The 26,745-nt window shown below is 33.3% G+C and overlaps 15 protein-coding genes across 15 annotated transcripts; 10 read left to right on the top strand and 5 right to left on the bottom strand.

Annotated features, from left to right (window-relative positions):
* Positions 1-327: 327 nt before the first annotated feature.
* On the top strand, positions 328-2,127 carry NHX1 (bifunctional K:H/Na:H antiporter NHX1; the record flags this gene model as incomplete). The annotated part of the gene is made up of 1 exon (XM_011275904.1): positions 328-2,127. The coding sequence occupies one exon, from the start codon at positions 328-330 to the stop codon at positions 2,125-2,127; it is 1,800 nt and encodes a 599-aa protein (XP_011274206.1).
* A 121-nt stretch (positions 2,128-2,248) lies between these two features.
* NDC1 (Ndc1p) lies at positions 2,249-4,060 on the bottom strand (the record flags this gene model as incomplete). Its single annotated transcript, XM_011275903.1, has 1 exon — positions 2,249-4,060. One exon carries the CDS (start codon positions 4,058-4,060, stop codon positions 2,249-2,251), a length of 1,812 nt encoding a protein of 603 aa, XP_011274205.1.
* Positions 4,061-4,510: 450 nt separating this feature from the next.
* Positions 4,511-5,938, top strand: RAD52 (recombinase RAD52; the record flags this gene model as incomplete). The annotated part of the gene is made up of 1 exon (XM_011275902.1): positions 4,511-5,938. The coding sequence occupies one exon, from the start codon at positions 4,511-4,513 to the stop codon at positions 5,936-5,938; it is 1,428 nt and encodes a 475-aa protein (XP_011274204.1).
* Positions 5,939-6,158: 220 nt separating this feature from the next.
* Positions 6,159-7,262, top strand: UBA3 (NEDD8-activating protein UBA3; the record flags this gene model as incomplete). The annotated part of the gene is made up of 2 exons (XM_011275901.1): positions 6,159-6,169; positions 6,389-7,262. 2 exons carry the CDS (start codon positions 6,159-6,161, stop codon positions 7,260-7,262), a joined length of 885 nt encoding a protein of 294 aa, XP_011274203.1.
* Positions 7,263-7,444: 182 nt separating this feature from the next.
* Positions 7,445-10,036, bottom strand: BN7_3508 (uncharacterized protein; the record flags this gene model as incomplete). Its single annotated transcript, XM_011275900.1, has 1 exon — positions 7,445-10,036. One exon carries the CDS (start codon positions 10,034-10,036, stop codon positions 7,445-7,447), a length of 2,592 nt encoding a protein of 863 aa, XP_011274202.1.
* A 1,073-nt stretch (positions 10,037-11,109) lies between these two features.
* On the top strand, positions 11,110-13,569 carry USA1 (Usa1p; the record flags this gene model as incomplete). The annotated part of the gene is made up of 1 exon (XM_011275899.1): positions 11,110-13,569. The coding sequence occupies one exon, from the start codon at positions 11,110-11,112 to the stop codon at positions 13,567-13,569; it is 2,460 nt and encodes an 819-aa protein (XP_011274201.1).
* A 1,181-nt stretch (positions 13,570-14,750) lies between these two features.
* BN7_3506 (peroxiredoxin) lies at positions 14,751-15,347 on the top strand (the record flags this gene model as incomplete). Its single annotated transcript, XM_011275898.1, has 1 exon — positions 14,751-15,347. The coding sequence occupies one exon, from the start codon at positions 14,751-14,753 to the stop codon at positions 15,345-15,347; it is 597 nt and encodes a 198-aa protein (XP_011274200.1).
* A 283-nt stretch (positions 15,348-15,630) lies between these two features.
* On the top strand, positions 15,631-16,269 carry HNT2 (bis(5'-adenosyl)-triphosphatase; the record flags this gene model as incomplete). Its single annotated transcript, XM_011275897.1, has 2 exons — positions 15,631-15,684; positions 15,805-16,269. 2 exons carry the CDS (start codon positions 15,631-15,633, stop codon positions 16,267-16,269), a joined length of 519 nt encoding a protein of 172 aa, XP_011274199.1.
* A 191-nt stretch (positions 16,270-16,460) lies between these two features.
* On the bottom strand, positions 16,461-16,892 carry FYV4 (mitochondrial 37S ribosomal protein mS41; the record flags this gene model as incomplete). Its single annotated transcript, XM_011275896.1, has 1 exon — positions 16,461-16,892. The coding sequence occupies one exon, from the start codon at positions 16,890-16,892 to the stop codon at positions 16,461-16,463; it is 432 nt and encodes a 143-aa protein (XP_011274198.1).
* Positions 16,893-17,142: 250 nt separating this feature from the next.
* On the top strand, positions 17,143-17,980 carry MED6 (mediator complex subunit MED6; the record flags this gene model as incomplete). The annotated part of the gene is made up of 2 exons (XM_011275895.1): positions 17,143-17,523; positions 17,588-17,980. The coding sequence occupies 2 exons, from the start codon at positions 17,143-17,145 to the stop codon at positions 17,978-17,980; spliced, it is 774 nt and encodes a 257-aa protein (XP_011274197.1).
* Positions 17,981-18,279: 299 nt separating this feature from the next.
* CPR5 (peptidylprolyl isomerase family protein CPR5) lies at positions 18,280-19,052 on the top strand (the record flags this gene model as incomplete). The annotated part of the gene is made up of 2 exons (XM_011275894.1): positions 18,280-18,601; positions 18,709-19,052. 2 exons carry the CDS (start codon positions 18,280-18,282, stop codon positions 19,050-19,052), a joined length of 666 nt encoding a protein of 221 aa, XP_011274196.1.
* Positions 19,053-19,364: 312 nt separating this feature from the next.
* Positions 19,365-19,867, top strand: TAF9 (chromatin modification protein; the record flags this gene model as incomplete). Its single annotated transcript, XM_011275893.1, has 2 exons — positions 19,365-19,554; positions 19,635-19,867. The coding sequence occupies 2 exons, from the start codon at positions 19,365-19,367 to the stop codon at positions 19,865-19,867; spliced, it is 423 nt and encodes a 140-aa protein (XP_011274195.1).
* Positions 19,868-20,320: 453 nt separating this feature from the next.
* Positions 20,321-22,508, top strand: BN7_3500 (uncharacterized protein; the record flags this gene model as incomplete). Its single annotated transcript, XM_011275892.1, has 3 exons — positions 20,321-20,349; positions 20,453-20,579; positions 20,646-22,508. 3 exons carry the CDS (start codon positions 20,321-20,323, stop codon positions 22,506-22,508), a joined length of 2,019 nt encoding a protein of 672 aa, XP_011274194.1.
* A 99-nt stretch (positions 22,509-22,607) lies between these two features.
* BN7_3499 (glycoside hydrolase family 76 protein) lies at positions 22,608-23,954 on the bottom strand (the record flags this gene model as incomplete). Its single annotated transcript, XM_011275891.1, has 1 exon — positions 22,608-23,954. One exon carries the CDS (start codon positions 23,952-23,954, stop codon positions 22,608-22,610), a length of 1,347 nt encoding a protein of 448 aa, XP_011274193.1.
* Positions 23,955-25,071: 1,117 nt separating this feature from the next.
* BN7_3498 (amino acid permease) lies at positions 25,072-26,745 on the bottom strand (the record flags this gene model as incomplete). The annotated part of the gene is made up of 1 exon (XM_011275890.1): positions 25,072-26,745. One exon carries the CDS (start codon positions 26,743-26,745, stop codon positions 25,072-25,074), a length of 1,674 nt encoding a protein of 557 aa, XP_011274192.1.

Raw genomic sequence — 26,745 nt, 5'->3', positions numbered from 1 at the left:
TTATCGTTTTGGAAAAAAACACATATCAAGAAAATCAAATTCATTATTGAACGGTTATATTGTGACAACTCAATTGAGGTTTAACTGGGTTTCATCAACAATTGTACTGTTATTCATCCAGGAAAACTTGAGGAGAATTTTATTGATATTATTGTGCATTTTTGAAGACCTGTTGTTTATTAATTATTGTGCTTTTACTTGTTTGCTGGTAATAGGAGAGAGAGGTTTTTGATAACAAAATCAAGTACTACAATAGAGAACCAAAAAAAAAATCATAAATCCAATCATTGAAGTTACTATACACTAGATAGCTCATTAAACAAAGTTATGTCAAACTTGATCATAGGAGCTTCTAATTACCTACTTAAAAGAGCATTATCTGAAGATGATCCAGATTTAACCATACCTGGAGATGGTGAAGAAGGTACAAATCCTGTTACTGAAGAAATATTCAGTTCATGGGCATTATTCATCTTATTATTATTATTGATCTCTGCCTTGTGGAGTAGTTATTATTTACAACAAAAGAGAATTCAAGCAGTTCATGAAACTGTTCTTTCAATTTTTTATGGTATGATTGTGGGACTGATTATTAGAATATCACCAGGTCATTACATTCAAGACACTGTGACTTTCAATTCTTCATATTTCTTTAATGTTTTACTTCCGCCAATCATCTTGAACTCAGGTTATGAATTACACCAAGCTAATTTTTTCAGAAATATTGGTTCAATTTTAACTTTCGCCATACCCGGAACTTTCATCTCTGCTTGTGTATTGGGTACAATTTTATACATTTGGACTTCTTTAGGCTTAGAAAGTGTTAATATTTCATTTGTTGATGCTCTTTCTGTGGGTGCTACATTGTCCGCTACAGATCCAGTTACAATTTTATCAATTTTCAATGCTTATAAAGTTGATCCAAAATTATATACAATTATCTTTGGGGAATCTTTGTTAAACGATGCTATTTCCATTGTTATGTTTGAAACTTGTCAACAATTCCATGGTAGAGATGCCAAGTTCACTTCTTTTTTCGAAGGTATTGGATTATTTTTGATGACTTTTATAATTTCATTATTAATTGGTGTTATTTTTGGATTTTTAATTGCATTAATTTTAAAACATTCTCATATTAGAAGATATCCACAAATTGAAAGTTGTTTTGTTCTTTTAATGGCTTATCAATCATATTTCTTCTCTAATGGTTGCCATATGTCTGGTATTGTATCATTATTATTTTGTGGTATTACATTAAAACATTATGCATATTATAATATGTCTAGAAGAACTCAAATTTCAACAAAATATATTTTCCAATTATTAGCAAGATTATCAGAAAATTTTATTTTTGTTTATTTAGGTCTTGCTTTATTTACAGAAGTTGAATTAGTTTATAAACCAATGTTGATCATTGTTACAACAATTTCCATTTGTATTGCACGTTGGGCTGCAGTTTTCCCATTATCAAGATTAGTTAACTGGGTTCATAGAATTCGTTCAAATGGTCAATCATTACCAGATGAAATCCCATATCAATATCAAATGATGACTTTCTGGGCTGGATTAAGAGGTGCAGTTGGTGTTGCCTTAGCTATGGGTCTTCAAGGTGAACATAAAAGTACATTAGTTGCAACTGTTTTAGTTGTTGTTGTTTTAACTGTCATCTTATTTGGTGGTACTACAGCTGGTATGTTGGAAGTCTTGAATATTAAAACTGGATGTGTTGATGAAGATGTTTCAGATGATGAATTTGATATTGAAGCACCAAAACTTCCATCAACTAATGCAATTTTATCAAATAGACGTTTTAATAAAGCCGTACCAATTCAACCTTATTCAGATAATATGAGAAATAGATCTAGTCCCAACATTGATGATCAACAAGATTTATTAAAAGATGATGATGTCCCTGCTGGTATTGATGAAATTCCTCCATTGGTTGCTAATAGTGCAAATCCTATTGAACGTGTTGGTTCTCCATCTATTGTGGGGACTGTACAAAGTATGTTACATACAGATGATAGAGCTAGATGGTTTCAAAATTTTGATGAACAAGTTTTAAAACCTGTTTTATTAGACTCTGATACACAATTCAATAATAAAAATGGTGGTTCACATGTTTAGAGTTCTATATGTCACAACAATTCTGTGTATACAACTACAATTAAAAAGGTAATTTGGTGTTTTAAATGATACAAGTATTTTTTATTTTATATTAATTTATATGTAGCTAACATATTGGAGTTCATATATTATCCATTTCAGCTTCTTCTCTAAGAGCAGTTTCAATAGTCCAATTAGCCAAACGGAAAACATCAGGTGGTAATACAATATCATTTAAAACATCACTATATTTCAATGTAACTTCAACAAATGCATTTAATGATAATTGATGTAATAAAGTAATTGGATTTTCGTCATCTTTACCTGTTAAATATGCAGGTGGATTTTGTGCAAATTCACCACAAGTTGCAACTGATTTTTCTAAAATATCTAAGATTTCAGTGATTGTAGATGAAACGGTTCCCTTTTTATCTTCATCATATGCATGTGTTGCCATCAATGAAATTGCAATGATTGCATTACTAACAGTGATTGCATTTGGTGACAATCTTTTGGATTCTCTAAGTAATGTATATCTAAATGGTGCACCTATATCTGATGTAACAAATTGTGTGTAATATTCTTTTGATAATTCAACTGCATTTTTGATATTTGATGTAACAATTTTCCATAACGTACCATCGAAATATAAAGGTTCATTTAATTCATTTGTGATTTTGGTTGGTCTTGGTAAATAATCATATTTACGTTCTGATTCTGTTGAATGATATTCACGACCGAATAAGTTTTGAGAATCTGATGATTTATAAGATGGTTGTGGATCATTTGAAGTGACTATTGATGTTGATTTAATGCTTTCAACAAGTGAAATATTGATATTTGAATTGTTTCTATTAATTACATCAGTACATTCTTGTAAAATTTCACCCCAGATGAATTCTTTTCTATTGTTTCTATGATATATTTGTTGTCTTCTATCTGAATCTTCTGACTTAGCAATAAATGCTAATTCTTGAAATGCAGTCATTCTGGTGAATTGTTTATCAGATTTCAAACCTGTTAACAAAGTACCTAATGGATCAGTTGATAATTCTGATAATGTATTACCACGATGTAAACAACCGATGGATAGATAAGCGTTAAACGCAATATTAACAATTTCCCAACTGTACAAAAGAACAAAGGATATTATTGACAATTTGAATAAAAATCCAAATGAAATACCTAGTGCTGGTTGATTATGATTTAACGAATGGAATAACCCAACAGTGTTGAGGATGAAGGCATATATATACTCTCTGACAAATAAGTATGCAAATGGTGATGATGATATAACAATGATAGTCAATAAGATACTATTGCTAACAGCTTTTGGAATATTTTTTATTAATGATTCTTTTGGATGAGAATGGAATTTGTGTTGTGGTATAATCAATCTATCGTAATCAAAAATTGAATGTTGAATAGCATAAATGAATGCACTGTATGCAGATAAGAAGTAATAAAACACATATTGGTCATTGACTGGAGGGTATTGATGTTTCTTTGGGATTGCTTTGAATGTTAATGAGGTGAATTGTAAATGTAAAACCCAAAAGAACAGGTATGATGAAATTGAGTAAATACCCAATGTTATCAAGAACTTCTTAGAGATCAACTGACCTATGTATTGGTTTGCCAATGTTTTATAGCCCAAATAGTCAACATGTAAGTTGTTTTTCTTTAAGCATGCTATTAGAAATAATCCAAATGCCAAAACAGCAGCCCTCAAAGGAAGTATTATGTTCCACCAGGCTAATCCTGAAGGTAAAGCAATGGCAAATGAAATAGCCCATGAGTATGTAAATATGGCTTTTGCCAGTTTCTGAAATCTAGTGGCACAAACGTCACCAAATATTGAATGGTAGTGGTATGCTGTACTTGATGATGATGTTCTTTCTCTAACACTTGAAGTGAGACCTATAGGCGCTCTCGTCGTATATGTTGTGCTCATGATCAATCTTTTGAACTACTCCTGAGACTTTGAGTCACTGTATTCACTATACCGGACGTTCTTCGTAGTATCAATTCCAATGGAAAGTAGTAGACTCCTCAGAGATGAATTCTTTTAGATCAAAAGCTTTGTTTATGGTTTAATAGAATTTTAACTTTTTCTTTGATGGATCTTGTGGTGTCCGGATGTTAATATGGATCTGAAAAGTAAACAAAACGAATCGCGATAGATCAAATTCGAAATGAGTGCAATCAAAGTTGCAAGTGTGTTACTCCAGACGATAAAGGACAAATTGGTGGCTTTTTCCCTAGCTTGTTATATATTAGCCTGATCGTTCTTATCCACACCTGATAACTACGCGTTTCATTTGATCGTTTTTCCCGCTAAGTTAACGTGTTTCCTTCAGGATCTATTCGATTGGAAGGCAAATTATCATTAAGAAAAACAAACATGGGTAGTAATGGATGGCATCAAGGTCATCTGATGGGAAGTCACATGAAGAATAAAGTCAAGAGTGAAGATGCACCACTAGTTCCATTTGAAGATCAAGAGACTGAAGAGATCCAAACAAAATTGGACAAACAACTTGGTCCTGAATATGTTTCTACGCGTCCTGGTGCTGGTGGTATTAGAGTTTCATATATTGAAGGTTGGAAAGCCATCAATTTGGCTAATCAAGTTTTCGGATTCAATGGCTGGAGGTCTGAGATAAAGGATGTTCATTTAGATTATATTGAAGAAAGAAATGGTAAGACAAATTTATCTGTTTCAGTTATTGTTAGGGTTACATTGAAAGATGGTACATATCGTGAAGATATTGGTTGTGGAAGTATAGAAAATTCCAGAACAAGAGCAGCGGCTTTCGAGAAAGCCAGAAAGGAAGCTATGACAGATGGTTTGAAAAGAGCACTTAGATGTTTTGGGAACGCAATGGGGAACTGTCTTTATGATAAAGAATATTTAAGTAAAATTTCAAAAGTTAAATGTGCTCCACCAGACTTTGATGAAACTAATTTGATGCGTTTCACAGATAATATGAGTGTTCCGCATAGTAGAGCTTCCACAATACCCCCAAATGTTGCGTTGAATGTCCCAGTGCAACAACCAGCTCAACCACAGGCACAACAGTCAAATATTCCTCATGAACCCGCAACTTCAAATACCAATTTCATAGCACCACAACCACGTCCTATTCCTAATCCAAGAAATCAACCAATACCTAAACCAAATCAAATACCTCCAAGAACAACTAGTCATGCTACTCCGAACAACAAACACAATAAGAAATCAGCTGAAAAGGACAATGATGATTTTGATGACTCGATTACATTTAGTGATGATATAAATCTGGAGTCGGAAGATTTTAACGATGAATTAAATGATATGTTAAATACAAAAATGAAAACACCAGCTCCTGGTGAACATGGTGAGCAACAACATGAAAACCCTACAGATGAATCTATATCACAAGAAGCAACAACTAATGATACACCATCTACACAACCTACTAAAGAAAATGAAATACGGCCATCACAAGTAAGCTTCGTTAAAGCAAGAGTGGCTGAAGATTTACAAAAGAATGGAGATGTTGCCAAAACACATGCTTTCAATCCAGCTTTTATTAGTCCTTCAATAAGAAGAACTGTTGATCCAACCAAGTCAACACCTATAAAGAGAACATCTGCTCATGAGCTAAAAACTGTGCGCTATGATAATCCAAAATTAATGCCAAATAGACAAATTGGTAAACCAAGATATCCACCACCCAAAAGAGCTAGAGTTGATTCTGGTAAAGAGAATAATGTTATTGATAATAACGGCAAACAGCCATCTCAGGAGAACACTAATACTGCTAGCCAGCAACAAACCTCGTCATAGTAAGATTTTTTTAATACATTTTTATTCAAAGTAATCGCTGTAGATATTATTGTTCTAACTTCTGTATTACATTAATGTACGTAAATGATGGTTGGTCGGCCCTGGTTCGCGTACATAAAAATTATGTCAATACTTAAAAATTGATCCACTACATCAAACATTACTTGACACAAAACATACTAAACTATTATATTTTTGCTCAAAAGCACCATCAATTACAATGTCTAGAAGGTATGCTGATCTATTGATATCATTTTTTACCAATCGCTTACTAACATGATAAAGTGACGTTTCCATTAAACCATTTTTATTTCAAAAAGGACCTTATGCTGACGAGGAGTTTGAACCAGGACAGGCCGTCCTAGATACTATACATAGTGCTAAAATATTGTGAGTACAAAGTCAAAATTTCAAACAGTATTTATAGCTGTCACTAACACTGATCATTAGAGTTTTAGGAGCTGGTGGTTTAGGGTGTGAAATACTCAAAAATTTAGCATGTTCAGGATTTAAAGACATTCACGTTATTGATATGGATACAATTGATCTATCGAACTTAAATAGACAATTTTTATTCAGACATTCAGATATAGGAAGATCAAAGGCTGAAGTAGCCGCAGAATTTGTGATGAAAAGAGTCAAATCAGTGAAAATAACTCCATATTTTGGAAAATTACAAGATAAGGATGAAGAATACTATAAACAATTTACATTAGTCATATCAGGGTTAGATAGCATAGAGGCAAGAAGATGGATTAATGCTAAATTAGTACATCTTGTGGATCCAGATAATTTTGAAACTGTTAAACCCTTGATTGATGGTGGTACTGAAGGCTTTAGAGGTCAGGCCAAAGTCATTTTTCCAACATTTTCTGCTTGTTATGAATGCTCTCTTGACACATTAAGTGGACAAACAACATATCCATTGTGTACAATTGCTAACAACCCAAGGTTACCTGAGCACTGTATTGAATTTGCAAGTCAAATTGAGTGGCCAAAGGCACATCCTGGTGAAAAGATTGACACTGATGTTCCTGAGCATGTTACATTTTTATATGAAGCCAGTTTGAAGAGGGCAGAAGAATTTAATATCACAGGTATAACAAGAAGCTTAGTTCTTGGTGTTGTTAAAAATATCATCCCGGCTATTGCGTCCACAAATGCTATTATAGCAGCTTCATGTTGTAATGAAGCTTTCAAGATTGTCTCAAGTTCAAATCCAACCTTGGATAATTTCATGATGTATTCAGGTACTGATAGCGTTTTCACCTACAGTTTTGCTTATGAACGTAAACCTGATTGTCAAGTTTGCGGTGGTTTATGATTCTTTTGGTGTATATCAATGTTACGTATAATTAAGAACAAATCTATATACAGAATATACGCCTATAAAATAAATCTTGTAAACTTTGTACGAGCAGAAAATAGAAACCAAAACTCATCATAACAAACACAAAGCATTAAAAACATCAAAGTAAAAAAAACCAAAGCTATAGTAAAAATCACTTATAACCACTGTTGGTTATTGCTACCAGAGCCACCAAACATTGAACGAGCAACTTGCATTGCCAAATCATGATCATTTAATTCAGGTACAACATTTTTGAGAATTCCATCGGTTTCATGTAACAGATCATTACCAGGGTAATTACTGTTAATATCATCTTTCATTTTATCCGCTGGGTCACTTGTAATACTTTGAGGAGAGACTTCATCAGTATGAACAGAATTTGTAGACTTTGAAGCAACGCCATTGAGATCGCTCATTAAATAATCAAAATCTTGAAAGTTAAGTTCACCTGAAAATAATGCATCACTCATGAATGGATCATCGATACCGTCATATTTATTTAAATCTGGTGCCAAATAATCAAACTGTGATTGATTTGCAGAGTCTGTGAATTGATTCCAGTATGCACCGGCAGACGCATCATTTGATGTTGTTAAACCTAGTTCAATATCAAGATCTGTGTTCAGTGTTTCATAAGCCTTCTTCACTTTATTATTGACCTCCGCAATACGACCAGGATGTTGATATTCTAAATAATCATGAACCATTTTTTGCATGAATGTAATTCTCCAACATACGAAATACTTCTTAGATAGTTTACCACAAAACTGTGTAAATTCCTCAACACGGAATAATAATTGTTCACCGACTGTGATACTTGTAGATAACGGTTCAAGCCAATGAACTAGATCTTTGGAATCTGGTAATTGGTAATGTTGGACAGATATTTGAAAATTGAACAAATTTGATAAATCCCTGACACATAATGAACAAATTGCTTGTAGTGTTCTTTTAGATATATCAAATAAAGTGGCTGAAAAGAAAGATTCAAAATTCAAAGGATGATTGAACTTTGTTGGATTTTGAGCATAATCGTGAACAAGTTTGAATAAAGTCAAAGCAGATTCACTGGTTGCATTTGAAAATCTTTGGATCATTGCAATCTCACCTTCTTCACATGACAACAGCAAGATGTAATAAGTAATATAATGAACATTCAAAAGCATCACTTTATTAACTAAATCCCGAACTTTGATTGTTTTAGTTATAAAATCATCATTTGGATCATCAAATGTACACAACTCTTTTATAGTTCTATATTTCATTAACAAGAACTCGATGTTTTTGACTTTCATCTCCAGCTCTGATCTCTTAGGATGAACTTTAATCTTTGAACATGATTGTATAATATCTCTAATTGCCAATGTAACTTCATGCTGTTTTTTAATATTGTCAATACATGATTTCTCTAACGGGGAGTCGTTGAAATTTGCAGATGGTAACAATGTGTCATATTCATCATCTATCAATAGTGGGCAGCCAAAAGCTAACGCTTGCAAAGCATCTAAATACATCAATTGAGCCCAAATCTTTCTCCACATATTAATAGTGGCGTGACTTGATATCATGGAGAATCTTGTAGCATCCCTATGTAACCCATGGACTTTGGCCATTTGAACGATCAATGATAACAAAATTGTTGAATCAGTACCTTCATCTCCATCTTCTGGTGCATAATATCTGTATAATCTTAGGATCAACAAGGCGTTTATATGTTTCAACGTTGGTTTTCTCATGACACTTGCATTACCCATACAAGCTTTGGCATATTCAATGTAAGAAGGGCCTATATGGACACCACTTTTCAAAACTTTTTCACCAGCTGAGGATGGTTTTGCATCTTGTTTATGAACTGGTAATGAAATAAATGCTAATCTTAAGACACAAAGTAAAACAGCAACTGTGGTTAATAACAGAAAATTTTCCATTTGAATTTTTGCCTTACCATTTTCATCAACAACTAATAAATCATCAACATTCTTTCTAAATGAGACTTCATCGACAAATGGGATGAAAACATAAGTTTCTGTAAAGAAATAATCAATAAGTATTCTTATAACGTGAATTGAGGGTAATATTCCATTAATAGAATCGATCAATTCTTGATGATTCTTGCGAACATCACTTTCAAAAACACTTGTACCATCGGTTACAGTTTTACCAACTATGGTACAATTCTCATCGGCATGAAGAGGTCTTTTTTGATCATAAAGGAAAAATTTATCAAAATTAACTCCCAATTTCTGTTGATCCATATAATTTTTCATTACACCTCTTAAAATTGGGTCTCTTGAAACAGCAGCCATATAACTTGTTGACCCATAATGTGCCATTTTATTTTCTTTCAACATTAACACATCAAAATCTTCTGTAAGCTCCATAACAGGATCATTTATAGGTTGATCGGGTAAGATAAAATTGAAGTTTGCACTGAAGGGGCTATCCATAAAGCTTCCACTTGAAGTTGATGAGCTAAAACTTTGACTGTTCTTAACATTGAAACTCAACAACTTTTTCAATTCATTATTTTGTTGTTGTAATTGAAAGATTTGATCTTTCAACTTTTGTTGCTCATTACTAGCAGCCCATGGTTGTTCTTCGTAAGAACAAAGGTTTGTAGTGTTATTCTTAACACATGATGAACAATGTGGTTTGGCTTTGTCACATTTCATTTTACGACGGCGACATACCGTACAAACAGTTGGGACTCTATATCTTGTCTTTTTAGCTTTTGAAGCTGGATCCATCTTGTTAAGTTATGCTATTTGAATTTTATTGCGATGTATATGGATATTGGATGATCAAAGTAAACTGGGTGTAGGTGGCAAACTTATATTCAATTGATATGAAATAACACCAATCTGAGCCAGAAAGAAGTTCACGTCTATATTAATTAACAGTAGAAGAACTTGGTTAAATTGTACGGAGAATAATATTTATATTGGAATGTCTGATAGTGTTTGGTGGTGATAAGTTTTGAAGATGAGTGACTTCAGCTCTTTCTAGTTGTGATAGTTGTCAATCTACTTGGTATAGCCTTAATAAAGAGCTGCCAAAACACTTTAAATGTACAACATAGTGTCAAAAATTTGATTAAATTTGGACTTCCTCATTAACATGAGTATAAAATATGATTATCAGATACAGTGAGACTTTAGCCCAAGCCCCGGTGCTCAAATGTTCGTAGCATGTGAATAATGAATTGGTGGTTGAGTCTCTAGTTTGGCGTAATTCTTAGAACGCTTTCATAAGCTGCAGCGGGTTTAAGGGATGTAAGGCCCTAAATACGCTGAGTTTCACAAAACTGTATATGATGTTACTATAGTAACCATAGAAGCCAGGCCCCCAGACTTTAAAATTCACCTAGAAGAAACAATAGTGATTAAATTTCTATCTTCATTCTAGTTACTATCAATCCACATTGATATAACTGAAAGGTCAGGAAATTAATCCATACTTCGCGTTGAATAAGTAATACTTGTCAATAGCTCTTAGCTCAGGGTGAAAATCTGCTACAAAATTAACTGTAAACTGAATTCTAGCTACAGTAGGCCGCAAATCAAAGTTCTTTATCACAAATTACAATGTTATTATATAATCAATTCTCGCGAGTCGCGACCCGCGAACAAATTATTGGAGAAAACTGAAAACTAATTTATAATTCGCGATCTTTTAATCGTCAACACATCGCGAATTTCTGTCTAGTTAGGTGTCATTCCTATAGATCAGTTGAGTATAGGTGTCATTAATAATTGTAATTAATCGATTCATTATCCAATACTCTAACATAAAACACTATTGTGAAAACAAGGGGATAAATATGGCAACTAGAGAACCTGATATATCTCATGAACTTTCAAATATCGCTGTGAAATTACAAGTGTGGTCGTCAGATGCTATAAACTTCAAACTTGAAGATAATGTTATCCGAACAACATTGAAAAACAATGTCTATGATATCAAAGAAATTATTAGCAAAAGATCAGTTGGTCATTCTCCCCTTCACTTGAATCCTAGGGCGCTTACATTCATTTATAAAAATCATGAACATAGGGACCATGAAGAGTTGGGACAATTCTTAGTACAAGAACAAGACCCTATCAGAATAAGGTTGGAAATTATACATGCTAATGTTGGATCTTTGGATTTAAGAGAATCGTTCCTGACAATAAACTTGAAATATAGTAATGGAAAGAAACTAGTCCTAAGAGAATCTTTAAAGACAACTATAAGATCTTTGAAATATTCAATTATTGATGATTTAAAATTAAGTGGGTTACATGATATAACAACTTTGGAATATAACTCTGGGAAGGATTTTCAAGAGCAGGATGAATTGAACATTGGTCAACTACTTGACTTGGATACTGTTCCACCATATGACTTGAACATTTATGTTAGAACTAAAGATGATTTTATAATTAGATTATCTTCACCAAATCAAGAAGTTTTAAGATTGAATAAAGTTATTGTTTCATTAGACACGTCAATAGGTGACATCAAACAATTCATGATCGATCAATACACTGGTAATAATGATATCACATCCTCACAAATTAAATTAATATACTCTGGTAGAGTCTTGGGTAATGATCAAGAATTGAGTGACATATTAAATGGTGCCTCTCTATCAGTCACTATGATAACTTTCCATTTTGTCATAAATGAACCAGAGCCTCCAAAACCTTCAGGTGGATTCTGGAGTGATTTAAGAAATGGTCGTTCATTGTTTGAGTTTCTTCCAGTAGAACCTAATCCAAATTTTGAAGCTGATTTAGAAAGAGATCGTTTATTAAGAGAAAGACTGAGTGGAGGTGTTGAGCCTCAACAAGAACAAGGAACACAATCTATTAATGATCATTCACCCTCACAAGCTGAGAATCATCGAGACCAAGAGCAAGAGCAGCCACATTTGGATCATATATCACAGCAACCACAACAACCACAACAACCACAACAACCACAACAACCGACTTCATCATCAACAACATCTATATTCAGAGATCAACATCATAGCTACAAGAAAGTCCCAAATCACCCACCAGAAATAACAAACCTTGAACTAACAGGTAATTCTTATTACAGTGTCACTAAAGATGGAAATGACGAAGAAGTTTTGGTTGATCAATTAGAAGTTTCACAGTGCAATTTTGAAATTACACTAAATACAATTGATGGACCACAATCTGTTCAATTATCAAGCTCAGACGTTATTATTAATGACTCAGATCCTCAAAATCCCTATTTAATGGCTTCACCATCAGGTTTTGCTAAATTGAAGAAATTGGGTATTAGTATTGAACCTCCAAATCTTTTAATTGAAACTAATGAACAGCCAACAACTACTACTTCTAGCCACGCAACTCCTTCTTTCTATTCAAGACCAACAATTACAAGAAACACAGTTCCAAACATTGCATCTTCCACAACAGTTCCCTTAACAGCTACACAACCACGAACAGGAACAATTCAAAATCAACAACAACCAGGGAATAGACGCAATGTGTTTCCAAGGGTACGGAGAGAAGGTAGTAATTTAATTGTTAACTTAAGAAGATTTAGTGGACAATTGAATTCTGAGAATTTCACAAGACCTTTAAGACTATTGGGGAAATTATTATATCATTTAATTAAAATTTCATTATTTTATCACTTGATTGTTGCACCAATCCAAGATAATTTTCAAAGATATTTCGCTATGGGATTATTAGGGCTATATTTATATACAAACCAGACATTGAGATCATTATTAACTGAAATTCATACTTTATTACCAAATTCCACAAGAGAATGGATTTCAAGATATATCATAACTCCCGAGTCATGGATCTCATCAAGAATTTCATATCTAAGGTTCAATTTAATCAGTTCAATTTTGAATATGTTACCATCAACCAGTTCTGATAATACTTGGACAAATATGATTGATAGATTCATTAGAAATGTTACTGTTTCATTTATTTTATTTTTCACCAGTTTTGATCCAACTTTACATAGATCATTCCATGAAAATTGGCATCATAGAAGAAGAGCAAACCAAGCTGCTGAAGCAGCAGCTCAAACACTTCAGGAGTCACAAGATGCTCAAGGTACTTCAGATGTTCATGAAGAAGAAGCTCAGGAATCTCAAGAACATGAAGGAAATGATATAGATCAAGAAGCTGAAGTCCAAGCATCATCAACTGGGCATGTTTTAGGAACGTCTGATGATACTGTTGAAGAACAAATTACCAGGGGTCCTGATAATGCAACTGGTGTGCAAGTTCATCATGAAAATTAGATTAGAATCATCAAATGGCTTTTTTAAATATTTAGTTCTATATTTATATTAAAAATAATGTCATCTTACGGTATATATCTGAATGATACGTAGCGTGCGAAAATTAGATCGATTATACTCAAATTTAATTGTCTGGCAACATGTATTGATTCATGTTCATCAGATCTCTGTTCATCATATACTACAGCGCGCGCGCTAATCAAAGTGGGTTACATCAGTGCTTACATAACTCAAGCACTAAAAAAAAAATTCTGCACCAAACTCCAAAATAGGAGGCATTCCTTACAGAACGATTTTTGTGTCACTTTTGTACTTGATTTCTTTACCAATTGAAGCATAACACTATATATTCACACTGATTATAGTGACCAGCCAATAAGTAGACTCTTCTTGATTATTATACACCTTCCACTCTTTAAAATTACCAAACTTTCCACCCTTTTGGATAAAAAATCCAACGAAAAAACTGTGGCGTTTCGTTTAGGTTCTACGGTTTGTGCAACATATTTTTTTATTCCCTTTGGGGCATTCGTGGCCTTTGGTTTTTCTGGAATCTTTAGTAATTTAGATAAGGCTAGACAGATCGAATTATTAGATTTTTTGTAACGTATTGAATCGAATGAATTGCACTAGATTGAGCTGATATGTAATCTAAATGTATTGTTAATCAAATATGACATCGGGCGGCGATATAGGAGCTCCCACTTTGTAATCAGTAACTCTCGAACCAGAAATCTGGTTCAAATCTAAATTACCTTGAATCGAGCTTACGCGTTGAATCTAAACTCTGAAGAGCTGAGGAGTAAAAGAGGGAAAATTTAAGCTACAAATTTTGTTAAGTAGATCCAAAAGATAACTCAATTGTATTATTATACTACTCTAGATAGTATTCCATTCATTATCTGTGTATTCTGATACTCAATTGACCAATATTCACTGTAGTTTATAACCTCATGTGTTAATCGGTGCCCTCGGTGGTTTTTCCAAAACGGTGTTGCTTATACTTTTTTGTCAGCTTTGGCATTTCTGGACTTTTGGATCCGTATCTCACTATGGATATAAATATAGTAGGAAATCCCCTATAATTTTCAAAAATCTCAAGAAACACGTTTATATAAAACATCAAGTTATAGATTCAATTGATCTTATACATATACAAAAACACATTATAGATATACACAATGGTCGCCCAAGTTCAAAAACCAGCTCCAGAATTCAAAAAAACTGCCGTCGTTGATGGTTTATTCGAAGAAGTTTCTTTAGAAAAATACACTTCTCAAGGTAAATGGGTTGTTTTAGCTTTCATTCCATTAGCTTTCACTTTCGTTTGTCCAACTGAAATCATTGCTTACTCTGAAGCTGCTAAGAAATTCTCTGAAAAAGGTGCTCAAGTTTTATTCGCTTCAACTGATTCAGAATACTCATTATTAGCTTGGACTAACATTGCTAGAAAAGATGGTGGTTTAGGTCCAGTTGATATCCCATTAGTTGCTGACACTAACCACACTTTATCAAAAGATTACGGTGTTTTAATTGAAGAAGAAGGTGTTGCTTTAAGAGGTATTTTCTTAATTGATCCAAAAGGTAACTTAAGACAATCAACCATCAATGATTTACCAGTCGGTAGAAACGTTGAAGAAACCTACAGATTATTAGAAGCTTTCCAATGGACTGAAGAACATGGTGAAGTTTTACCATGTAACTGGCAACCAGGTTCCGCCACCATCAAACCAGGTGTCGAAGAATCAAAAGAATACTTTGCCAAAGCTAACAAATAAGTTTATAAATAATGTTTAGAAAAAATGGTTTGAAACTGTTTTAATGTTAATGAGTTAAATATTTAATAATTGAAATTGTAGTTTTGTAAAAACTTTTGAAATACTTGATCAAAAGCAGAGAGATCCAGAAAGGTTGGTTAAAACTCAATCGCGAATCTATTAAGGTTTTCAGAATTCAAGTGTTGGAGTAATTTATCGTACCACCATCTATTGAAGTTCTATGATCTATCGATCTATCCCATTAAATCAATAAGAGGTTTCATCAATTAACTACTCAGATAATATGACTAAAGCCCAAAGTATAATTCATTTTTCAAAGTTCGTTGTTAATGAACAAGTAAGTCACATAGCATAACAATTTGAATCTTCCTTTACTAACAATTTCTGGTAGGTCTTTTACGTATGTTATTCAAAATAGGAAATTAGATCTCCACACATTTACTAACCGCTATGGTAGAAAACAAAATACACATATGCTCTTGTTAATTTAAAACCAATTGTTCCTGGTCATGTCCTTGTTGTCCCATTAAGAATTGTTCCAAGATTAAAAGATTTAACAGATGAAGAAAGTATAGATTATATGAGAACTCTTCAAAAAGTTCATAAATTCATTGAATATATCTATAAAGCTGGATCATTAAACATAGCAATCCAAGACGGTCCAGAAGCTGGTCAATCTATTCCTCATTTACATGCACATTTGATTCCAAGAACTCAAAAAAACAATATAGGCGATAAGATTTATGAAAAATTAAATAAAGAAGATCTAGAAGATGAATTTCATAAAAGAAAACAATATCAGAGAGAACACGATGATTTTGTTGTTAAACCTGATTCAGAAAGATTTGATAGAACTGCTGAAGAAATGAAGAAAGAAGCGCTTTGGTTAAGTGAAGAAATTACAAAATATTACAATGAATAATTTTGAGCTTTTTCAAATTATTTTGACTTTATGACTTTAATTTATTTATTTACTAATGTTGTGTGTTTTTGAAACTATAGACATGATTTGTATAATTTTATATTCTCAATACTTGAAAAATAGCATGATTATGATGTTGATCCAAACTTTTAAAATGTTAATCTTTTTGTTTTACATGATATGAAACAGATTTATTCTCCTCTGTTTGCTTTATCTTCGGCTTCTAATAATTCATAACGTTGTTTACGTTGTTCAGCCCATATCTTAGCAGTAACTTCTTTTCTCTTATATTCACCACCAAAGTAAGATTTTTTACCTTTTTTGAACTCTTTAATTGGTTCACCACATCTATATTTTTCCAACATGTTTATAATATATCTTCTACTTTGTACATCAATACCTTTTTCTTTCATTTGTCTTGATGTGGTATTGAATAGTGCGTGCCATGATGGGAAATGTTCTAAATGTTCTATAGTATTACGTCCTATTTTATTTAAGAAAGCTTCTGGTGTTGGAATTTCTGCTGATGGTTTAGGTTGGGCATTTCTCAAAAGAGCTGATTGTGTGGAAAATGAAGCACGCTGTATTAGTGCATTATTTGATCTTATGATTCTAGAAAACATGGCCGATGGAAAACGATCTATATATGATCTTTTAATTATACGCTTTTTAATATTTACCATTAATATCGTTGAATTTTTCAAAAATTTTGTTCCAACAGTGAAGGAAAATTCGCGAAATTTTATTAATGCTGCTCGAAACAATAACTTCCTTAACAAAATCTCGAAACTTGTATATGAAGCTTTAAATTATCAACAAAAGACGATTCAAATAAAACATTAATACTTGATTTATTGAGCATTGGATTTCACGATGACAGATAGCACACCTTTAGACGAGCTTCAATGGAAATCACCAGAGTGGATCCAAGCATTTGGACTACGAACAGATAATGTTCTAGAGTATTTTTCACAGTCACCATTTTTCGATCGAACATCAAATAATCAAGTTGTCAAGATGCAATCACAATTCAATGAGAATATCCAATTACATAGTTTAAATATTGAATTTGAACTGAAGAAAATGAAAGGTATTGAATTTGTCATATTACATCGCCGTGAACCTGATTTTTGGATTATTAGAAAACAATATAGAACAGGTCCAGAACAAGTTGAATCATTATCTGATTATTACATTATAGGTGCAAATGTTTATATGGCACCAACTGTGAAAGATGTTGTTTCAACAAGATTAGTATGTGTAATGTTTTGCTTGTTTTGGATAATCGTAACAATTTATTAACAATTCACTTTTATAGCTCAGTTCTGCATTATCACTAAAAAATTCATTAGATAAACTACAATCACTAGCACAATTCACACCATCAGATGGTCATACATATAGACTCGAAGCTAGTGAAACTCAACCACCATCAAGATCGAGAACTTTGGGGAATACACCTTACAGTCCTGCAACTCCCACAGTACAAGGTTCAAGTCCAATAACCAAAAATGAATCACTTTCGACTGCAACAATAGATAACCTTTTCAATATTTCATTAAAAGGGAATATACAGTACTTGGAAGAAACACCTACACAAAGTACACCACAGATTCCTGCACAAAAATTACCAACAAAGCCTATACCTGTACTTGATGGTGATCAACAAAATATTCAATATTTAAAAAAGGGTAAGAAACCATTGAGATAGACAGAGAGAAAAAGAATTAATGATTATGAGATGAAATATGATTCATATTTGTAGATTCTATAGGAAGACCCACAAATCAAGCACCCTTTTCTGGGTTGTCTGATTTTAATTATAATAATAATTCTTCAGTAATTAGCTACCCTCTTGGAAAACATTTTTGTACCAGACACGTAAAAATTCAACGTAGTCAATTTCCCGATCCACACAATTCATCATCACTTCTTTCAACACCCACTTAAAATCAATTCAAAAGATACGAATCATCGTGGAATTTCAATTGACCAGATATTAACTCAAAGATGCAATTATTTGGGTCTGTTTTCGCATTTGTTGCGACTTTTTCTTTATTTATTAGCGCTGTTTTAGCCGCTGATCCCCCAGTTACTCATAAAGTTTACTTTGATATTAAACAAGGTGAAGAAGATTTAGGTCGTGTTATTTTTGGTCTTTATGGTTCTGTTGTTCCAAAAACTGCTGAAAACTTCCGTCAATTAACAGTTTCTAGTGATCCTAAATTTGGTTACATTAATTCAATTTTCCATAGAGTTATTCCACAATTTATGATTCAAGGTGGTGATTTCACTGATAGAAGAGGTACTGGTGGTAAATCAATTTATGGATGTAAGTATCAAGACTTTTTTAAGGGATTAGTGACCATTTGACAATATTTTGTTCTCGCTTCAATAATCTTTATTTGTTTCATATATACTAACAAAATATCACTTTAGCAAAATTCAAAGATGAAAACTTCTTAGTCAAACACGACAAAAAAGGTAAATTATCAATGGCTAACGTTGGTAAAGATACCAATGGATCTCAATTCTTCATCACTACTGTCGTCACCCCATGGTTAGATGGTAAGCATGTTGTTTTCGGTGAAGTTTTAGAAGGTTTTGATATTATTGAAAAAATTGAAAAAACCAAGACCAACTGGTCAAACAAACCAGATGAAGATGTTGTCATTGCTGGTACTGGTGAAATTGATGAATCTGGTAACATTGTCACTTCTGTTACTTTAGATTCCATCAAAACTGATGCTGCTAAAGAAACTATCAAACATGATGAGCTGTAATCAATTGAATTAGTAGACTACTATTCAAAACGAAAAAATGGAAATGAAAAATCATACCATATATATATAATATTATATAAGAAATGAGATAGTTTTCACAAAAGTAATAACCTCATTATCTTGAGTTCTGTTAGTATTCGAAAGTTCTTGGGTTACTCTTTCCGATTTATAGAATTAATTCGCGGTGTCAATATTTGGGAAATTCGCGTGTTGATTTTGGATAGAAAAGCTTATAGAAGAACTATATAATCAAGTTTTGAAAGCCCAATATCAACGACAAAAATCGACTAATCGTTTTCAGTTGATACCGCAATGAGTGAAAACGGGGTTTCTGGAAATCCTGATGAACCAGTTGTTCCAAGAGATGTCAGAATTTTGCATCTTATATTGGCATCTCAGTCAATCCAAAGTTATGAAGATCATGTACCATTACAACTAATGGATTTTGCACACAGTGAGTTTGAGAGAACTAGACTTCCCGTCAATTTTATACTAACGTTAAGTAAGGATACACCGCTGGTATATTAAAGGATGCAGTTATTTATAACGATCATTCACGCTCTTCAAATGGATCTACTACAGTACCGGGATCTAAAATAACAACAGATGATATAAGATTAGCCATTGCAGCAAGAACAAATTACCAATTCAAACCAGTCACTCCAAAAGAATTATTATTAGAATTAGCTGCAGAAAGAAATAAGAAAACGTTGCCACCAATCATGCCTGGTTATGGTATTAGACTACCCCCAGAAAAGTATTGTTTAACTGCTAGAGATTGGTCTTTGAGTGATGAAGAAGACGTAAGTAGATGATTATTAAAATTACATGTTTTCTGGATCAAATATTAACTTTCAATTATAGGATGAAGATGAAAAAATGACTGATGCAAAATGATTTAACTTCTGTTGTGTATTTTTAATGTATATTATTGTTTTTTATTTATCATAGAGTAGCCGAAAAAAGATAAAAAACTAAATCATATAAAATTGGTCGTCTCAGATGATGTAACAAGTTCTTTCGATGCCGAATCTTCCAAAATGACATTGTTATCTTTAATTTACAACCTTTGTCATTGTTCGGTATATTTTGTTCTTGAAATTTCAAGCAATAATATTCGCGAACATTTTTTCTTGATTTTGCAATTTGTGAACGACCTGTTGTTAATTGAGGAAAGGAATTCTAAAACTTTACCATTCAAGAGAATTTGAACTAATTGAATTGGTGATAGCCGCCTCTTAGATTGAAAAGAACTCATAAGCACAATCATGATTACCTCTCAAGGTTCAATTCCTGAGTATGTTTGGACTATGTTCTGTTTTTTGTGCCATGTTGACAATTGTCGATTGTTTTGGGCATAAGCCTCGAAATACCATTGAGTACTAACAATAGCGCTATAGAGTTAAAGAAGATATACCAGGTGCTTCAATTGATGAAAGATCACACCGCTTGAAAACATTTGTTGATCTTGGTCCACCAGATCTAGTCGCATTGACCAAACAAGTCCCAAATTCAAAATCACCTGAAGTAAGTAACTTTCAAACATTTAACAGTCATCAAGATTCAATATACTAACATACACATCAATTATAGATCGGTACATATTTATATTATACAGGTCTAGAAAACACAAGTACTTCTTCAGTGGCTGCCCATTTGAATTCATTGGCCAATGTTATCGGATCATCCCCACAACATTGGTTTGGTAAATCAAAACCATGGAAAGTTACAAAAGCTGTCTATGTTTCATATAACGCTTTTTCAAGAGTTGACGTTGTTGTCACAGCACATATACCAGGTGCTGTTAGCTCCTATGTCATTGATGGGTATAGAGAAAGAATTCAAGAAAATGATAGAATATGGTTAGAAACATTCGCAAGTGGTATAATTAGATCTTTATTAACTAGTGAAGAAGATGAAGAGCAAGTCAATGCAGTTGTTGAATCAAGAAATTTAAATCCTTTCCAAAATGTTGAAACTGCCAAACAATTTTTTGTGGCCTTTGAAGAATTATTTGAACAAGGTCCAGATGTAGGTTCAGCTCCTGAGATCCAAACACCAACAATTATTTCTAACTATTTAGTTGACGCATTCTTGAAGGCTGTTGAACTTACCGGTCTTTACGATGATGCATTGAGTATTCTCGAAAGATTAAGAGAAAAGGAAGAGTTAGTTGTTAGTCTGATTGTCAAAGTCTTACTTTTGAAAGACGAAGAAATCAAAGCTGTTAAATTATTACATGAAGGTATCAAGAGAAACCCAAGAGATGCAAATCTATTGACTATTCAATCTCAATTTTTGCTAGAGAAAAATAGATTAGATCTTGCTTTACCATCTGCAGTCCAAGCTGTTAACTCTGCTCCATCAGAATTCAACCCATGGGCAAATTTAGCTAAGGTTTATCTGGAATCAGGAAATGTTGAGCAAGCTTTATTGGCTTTAAACTCATGCCCAATGGCTGCTTATAAAGAAAAATTCCACCTGAAGAGAATAATTCCAACAACCGCTGAGAAGCTGCACTTACCATTACCAGTTGATGTTACCTTAGATGATGTTTCAAGCCTGGATTCTGCTCGTGTCGCCCAAGAACATAACTCTGTTGACCAGGCTTTAGTCAATCTTCAAGCTGCCAATCTAAAATCAACATTTGCCAAAGCTTATGATATTTTGACCGAAATTGTTCATAGAACAGGCTGGGAATCACTATTGAAATATAGAGCTAAAATATTTGTTATGGAAGAAGAATATAGATCTAAATCTTCATCACAAACCAACGTTTTAGAAACTGCTGCTAACGGCAAAGCAACTGATGGTGAAAATAGTTTCAAAAAGAAAAGATTATGTGAGAGATGGTTGGATAACCTATTCATGTTGTTATATGATGACTTAAGAACATACACAATGTGGCAAGCAGAAATGATACATTTCCAAGCTCAAAAGACACAATATGAAAAATTACCAGTTGAATGGGAACTTTTGGGTATGGTAGCTTTTAGATTACATCACTACAAAGAAGCTGCTAATGCTTTCCAAAGAGCATTGGAAATTAGATTTGCACCAACATCAACTAGAAACTTACTTAAATATTATCAACTTGAAATTAAAAATTTGAAACAGAAAGCTGATAAGTCACACCAACTCAATGGACATAATAACAAATCAACAACTTCATTGGATCATGGAAATCTATCACCTCAACAATTATCCAAAAAAATTGCTAAATTAGATGAAAATATATTAGATACAGTTGTTAGATTATCGGCTTGGAACCATAGATGGTACTGTGAATTTGCTCCATATTTATTAACAGCTTTAGCTAAAGTTATTGGAAGAGAAGGTCTTGTCAAGATACAGAATGAAGTTAGAGCAAATTATCCAGATACGGGAGTTAATGAATTATTAGATGATTCATTTGAATTCTTTAGGCACTTTGAAGTGTTTGGATCAGAAACATAGATTTTTTTACAAATTGGACGAACATATGAACTACAAATCTAATATAAAACTCTTATCATTACACTTGAATGTATCTAAACATGTAAGAAATTTTTTGCCTCATAATATTAACCATATTAATGCTGATATGATTGATCCTCCAATTACTATTGTAATGAATGATGCACCAGCTTTGCTACCTGGTGTTATATTTAAGTGGGATTGTTCCTCTTCCTCAAAATGATACCCTGCCATATCACTTCCTTCTGAAGAGCCACCATCTTGTGCTGTAAATGGTGGTGGTTTGTCCTTGTACCTCAAATTTTGTATTACCTCCAAAGCTGTGATCTGCTCCCCCAGACCATACATACCATCCCATCCCCCTTGCTGCCAGTTGAGGCCACATGTTACACCATCAGTTCCACCTGAACATGATTGGGCTGCAGCTTTTGCCGATTCCAAAAGATACCAATCTATTATATCTCTTGTACCAGGTACGAGTTGTGCAGTTAAACCTAAAAACCTTGAGAAAAAAGCCTTGAATGATCTTTGATCATTATTGCAATTCATGGAACTTTGACAGGCGGCTTCATACATGATCCCATCCCTGAAGTAGACACTTATACCCTGTAATAGTAAAAAGAGTCTTTCTTCCCAGTGTGGATTTCCTGTAACATTATAAAGGAAAGCAGCACCACTTAACATTAAACCAGCATTATAAGTCCACTGGACTGCTATCACTTTTGAACAGTCATCATTTGTAGACGTACCATCAAATACCACAAGATAATTAGAGTTACCATCTATGAGATTAGTTACATTCATCCAATCCCAGACACGTTCGGCCCATTCAACATATGTACTATTCCCAGTATATCTTGCAAGGCGAGCAGCAAGCTGAAAGAAACATCCATTGGATACCGAATTTTTGTAGTCATATCCAGAGTTCCATTGGAATATTTGCCATCTTAATCCTCCTCCACACTCTTGCTCATCCCATCTATAAGACATTGTATTAAATACCGATTGTGCTAGATAGAGCCATTGCGGTTCATGTTTCTCAGGATTAGTGAAGTTTCTCTCAGCTGCAGACATTACTGCAAGTCCCCAAAATGCTTGATCATCATTACCTTCTGTTGTCGATTGATTAAGTGGTACATAGTCCCATTTTTCTCCAACTTGAGCCAGCAGTGATTGTTTTATCAAATCATCATATTGTTTGTCTTCAGTATAGAATGAATAGTCTAGCATCGAGCCCCAAACTCCCCCTGACTCCCACCAATAATAAGGTGGCTGAAAAAGACCAATAGGTTTTCCATAGTTATATCCATCATAGTAATCTAGTACACCTTTTGCTATTGAGCCAGTGGCACTTTTTATTGATTCGAAGTCGTAAGGATCCAATTCTAGACATGATATGCACAGTAAATTCAAAAAAATACTATATAACACTATACCAACAATCATTTTAGCTCATTTAGCTATATTTGTGATGCTATTTGTCTGCTTTTTAGGTCGATATTAAAAACTTTCAAGTGAGAATATTAGCTGATTTACTCAAATTGTGACACTACAGATAAAATTTGAGAAGAAAATGATTAGAGATTATAAAGCATAAGTCCAAAGAGACTAACCAGTGACTGAACAGTATGTGAAAATAGTTCTAGATGAGCTCCCCGTGTTTTGGATTGCTTGATTCATATGAGGTTAAGCTTGTTTGAAATTTAAAGAATCAAATTGCTTGATTAAGCATAACTGTTGCACTAGGTACGGATTCCATAGCAACCATCTATAAGTTACCGCGGACCGTTATTGAATTTGCTTAGGTAAGCGACAATATATTATAACCTCTACAATTTGAATTCCACATTATATATTTTGGAATAATACTATTCTTAATATGTATCTTTTTGCTTATTATTTCTTATTCTTACACTGGATTAGCATAAACAAGCTAAAAAAATTTTCGTTTTTTGGGGATTCGCCTAATTTGAATTCTATTTTGAAGTGTCATGATCCACAATCTGAAAAATCCAAAAATTTTAATTACCATATATTCGATATCTCTATTATAGTTGCAAATAGAGCAGCAATAAGATTCATTTGAAACATATTTTCGCTATATTTATAAGAAAAAACTCGAGGATTTCTCTTGGGTATCATAATCATTGACAATTCATTGTTGTGTTGTCCCTACCATTTTACATAGACGTATAAATTGTAATAATAAATATTAAATACACTCTCAAATTTCATTTCATTACTATGAACTGTTTTAAACTATGAAAATATTCCAACCAACCAAATTGTAATACATAAAAAGGGCTTAAAGCTATAAAAGTATGGTAAAGTTTACGTTCATGTGAGAGATATACGGCTAATAAAAAGGGCAGGCATGTTGGAAAGTACTGGAAATAAAAAAAGGGTACATAATGTATTACACGATAAAAATATTAGATTAGCTGTTATATTATAATGAAATTGTATTGAAGCTGAACTACAGTAAGATTTTGTTTTCAAATACAGAAGAATATATAAATATTTGAATTACGACTATATACTTGTGAGTTTTAAATTCAGTCAATCAAGCTGCAACAGCCCAAAATTTCTCCCACATATTCTTTGGGGTTTCATCTTCCCAAACTATCGCATCTATTTCTCTTCTGTCAGAGTCAAGATCGAGGTCTTCTAATTTTATTAGTATTCTACCTCTGAAGTAAACGAATTGAAAGAATAACCACAATGAAACGAACAAAATGACGGATATATAAGCTGTGAAAAATGAGCTAACATTAAAACCTTTAATGAAAGCATCAAACCCATTGATTAAAATGATCAACGCAATGAAAAATGAAGCATAATAAGCAGCCCATGGCATGAAGTGTGCTTTAAAGGGTAGCTCATCTCTAGAGATACCACGAGCAGATAATGATTGCATAAATCTGATATGAGATAAGGAGATGCATAACCATAAAAATAGTCCAGCAATTGCTGTACTATTTAATAGCCAGTTGAAGACAGTCCATGCATCATTAGATACCACCATGAAGCCCAAAAATCCTACCGAAGCTGTAGAAAAGACACCAACAATTGGAACACCATACTTGTTTGTTGATTTGAAAAGTTTTGGTGCTAGACCATTTTGAGCAATTGAATATAGGATACGTGAGCTAATATAAATATTTGAGTTTGCAGCTGAAACAATTGTCATCAAAATAACAGCATTGAAAATGTGTGGTAATATTGGTGTACCTGAGTTCTGAATGGCAATAATGAATGGAGATGAAGCCACATAAGAAGCATTTGAGCCTAATTTTGGGTCATCATATGGAACTAATAGCCCAATGAAGAATAATGATAATAAATAAAAGAATAATATTCTAAAAAAAACCTTGTTGATGGCTTTTGGAACTGATCTTCTTGGATTTTTAGCCTCACCTGCTGAGACAGCCACCAATTCAGTACCTTGGAATGTAAAAGCTGCATTGACTAAAGAAGAAACCCAGCCCAAAAATCTACCTTTCGCAGTACCAGGAAACAGATAACCTGGACCCCAGGGACCTGGATTTCTCCAGTATCTAAATCCAATTGGACCTTCTTTACCACCACCACAAACCATTATGAATGAATAAATAATAAAACCAACAATTGCGATAATTTTAATTCCTGCAACCCAAAATTCAACCTCACCATAATATTTGACAGGAAACATATTTGCTCCTACTAAGATCACCCAGAATATAGCTATCCAAGCGGGTAAAGGAACTGCAAAAGTCCAATATTGAATAATTTGTCCAATTACTGATAGTTCCAAAGCAAAGTTCACACACCAAGAAGCCAAATATAGATAACCACTCGTAACGCCTAAAGCTGGTGATAAAAATCTTTGAGTAAAGACAGTAAATGATGAGGTAACTGGTATATATGTTGTCATTTCTCCTAAGGATTGAGTAACTGAATAAGCTATGGTGGCCATGAATAAATATGCAATGAATGCGTTGACTGGACCCGCATTTGTCAAGGGGGTTGCAATACCAATGAATAAACCTGTACCGATGGTACCTCCAAGTGCAATCATAGTAACATGACGAGGCTTCAGTGTTCTTTTGACTTGTGTGTCTTTCACGCTTCCTACCTCCTCTTCTGATATATATATTGGTACTTCAGATTCGGATTCATTTGCTGGATTCACATAAACACTAGCATAGTTATTCTTTGACGAAGAGTCATTCTCTAAATTCTGCTGTTCATAAGCCAT

The sequence above is a fragment of the Wickerhamomyces ciferrii genome, contig 00097, assembly GCF_000313485.1.
Source record: "Wickerhamomyces ciferrii WGS project CAIF00000000 data, strain NRRL Y-1031 F-60-10, contig 00097, whole genome shotgun sequence".
In the NCBI taxonomy this organism is placed as follows: domain Eukaryota; kingdom Fungi; phylum Ascomycota; class Saccharomycetes; order Phaffomycetales; family Wickerhamomycetaceae; genus Hansenula; species Hansenula ciferrii.
The sequence above is the reverse complement of the archived record's forward strand: the minus strand, read 5'-3'. Positions and strand labels throughout refer to the sequence as shown.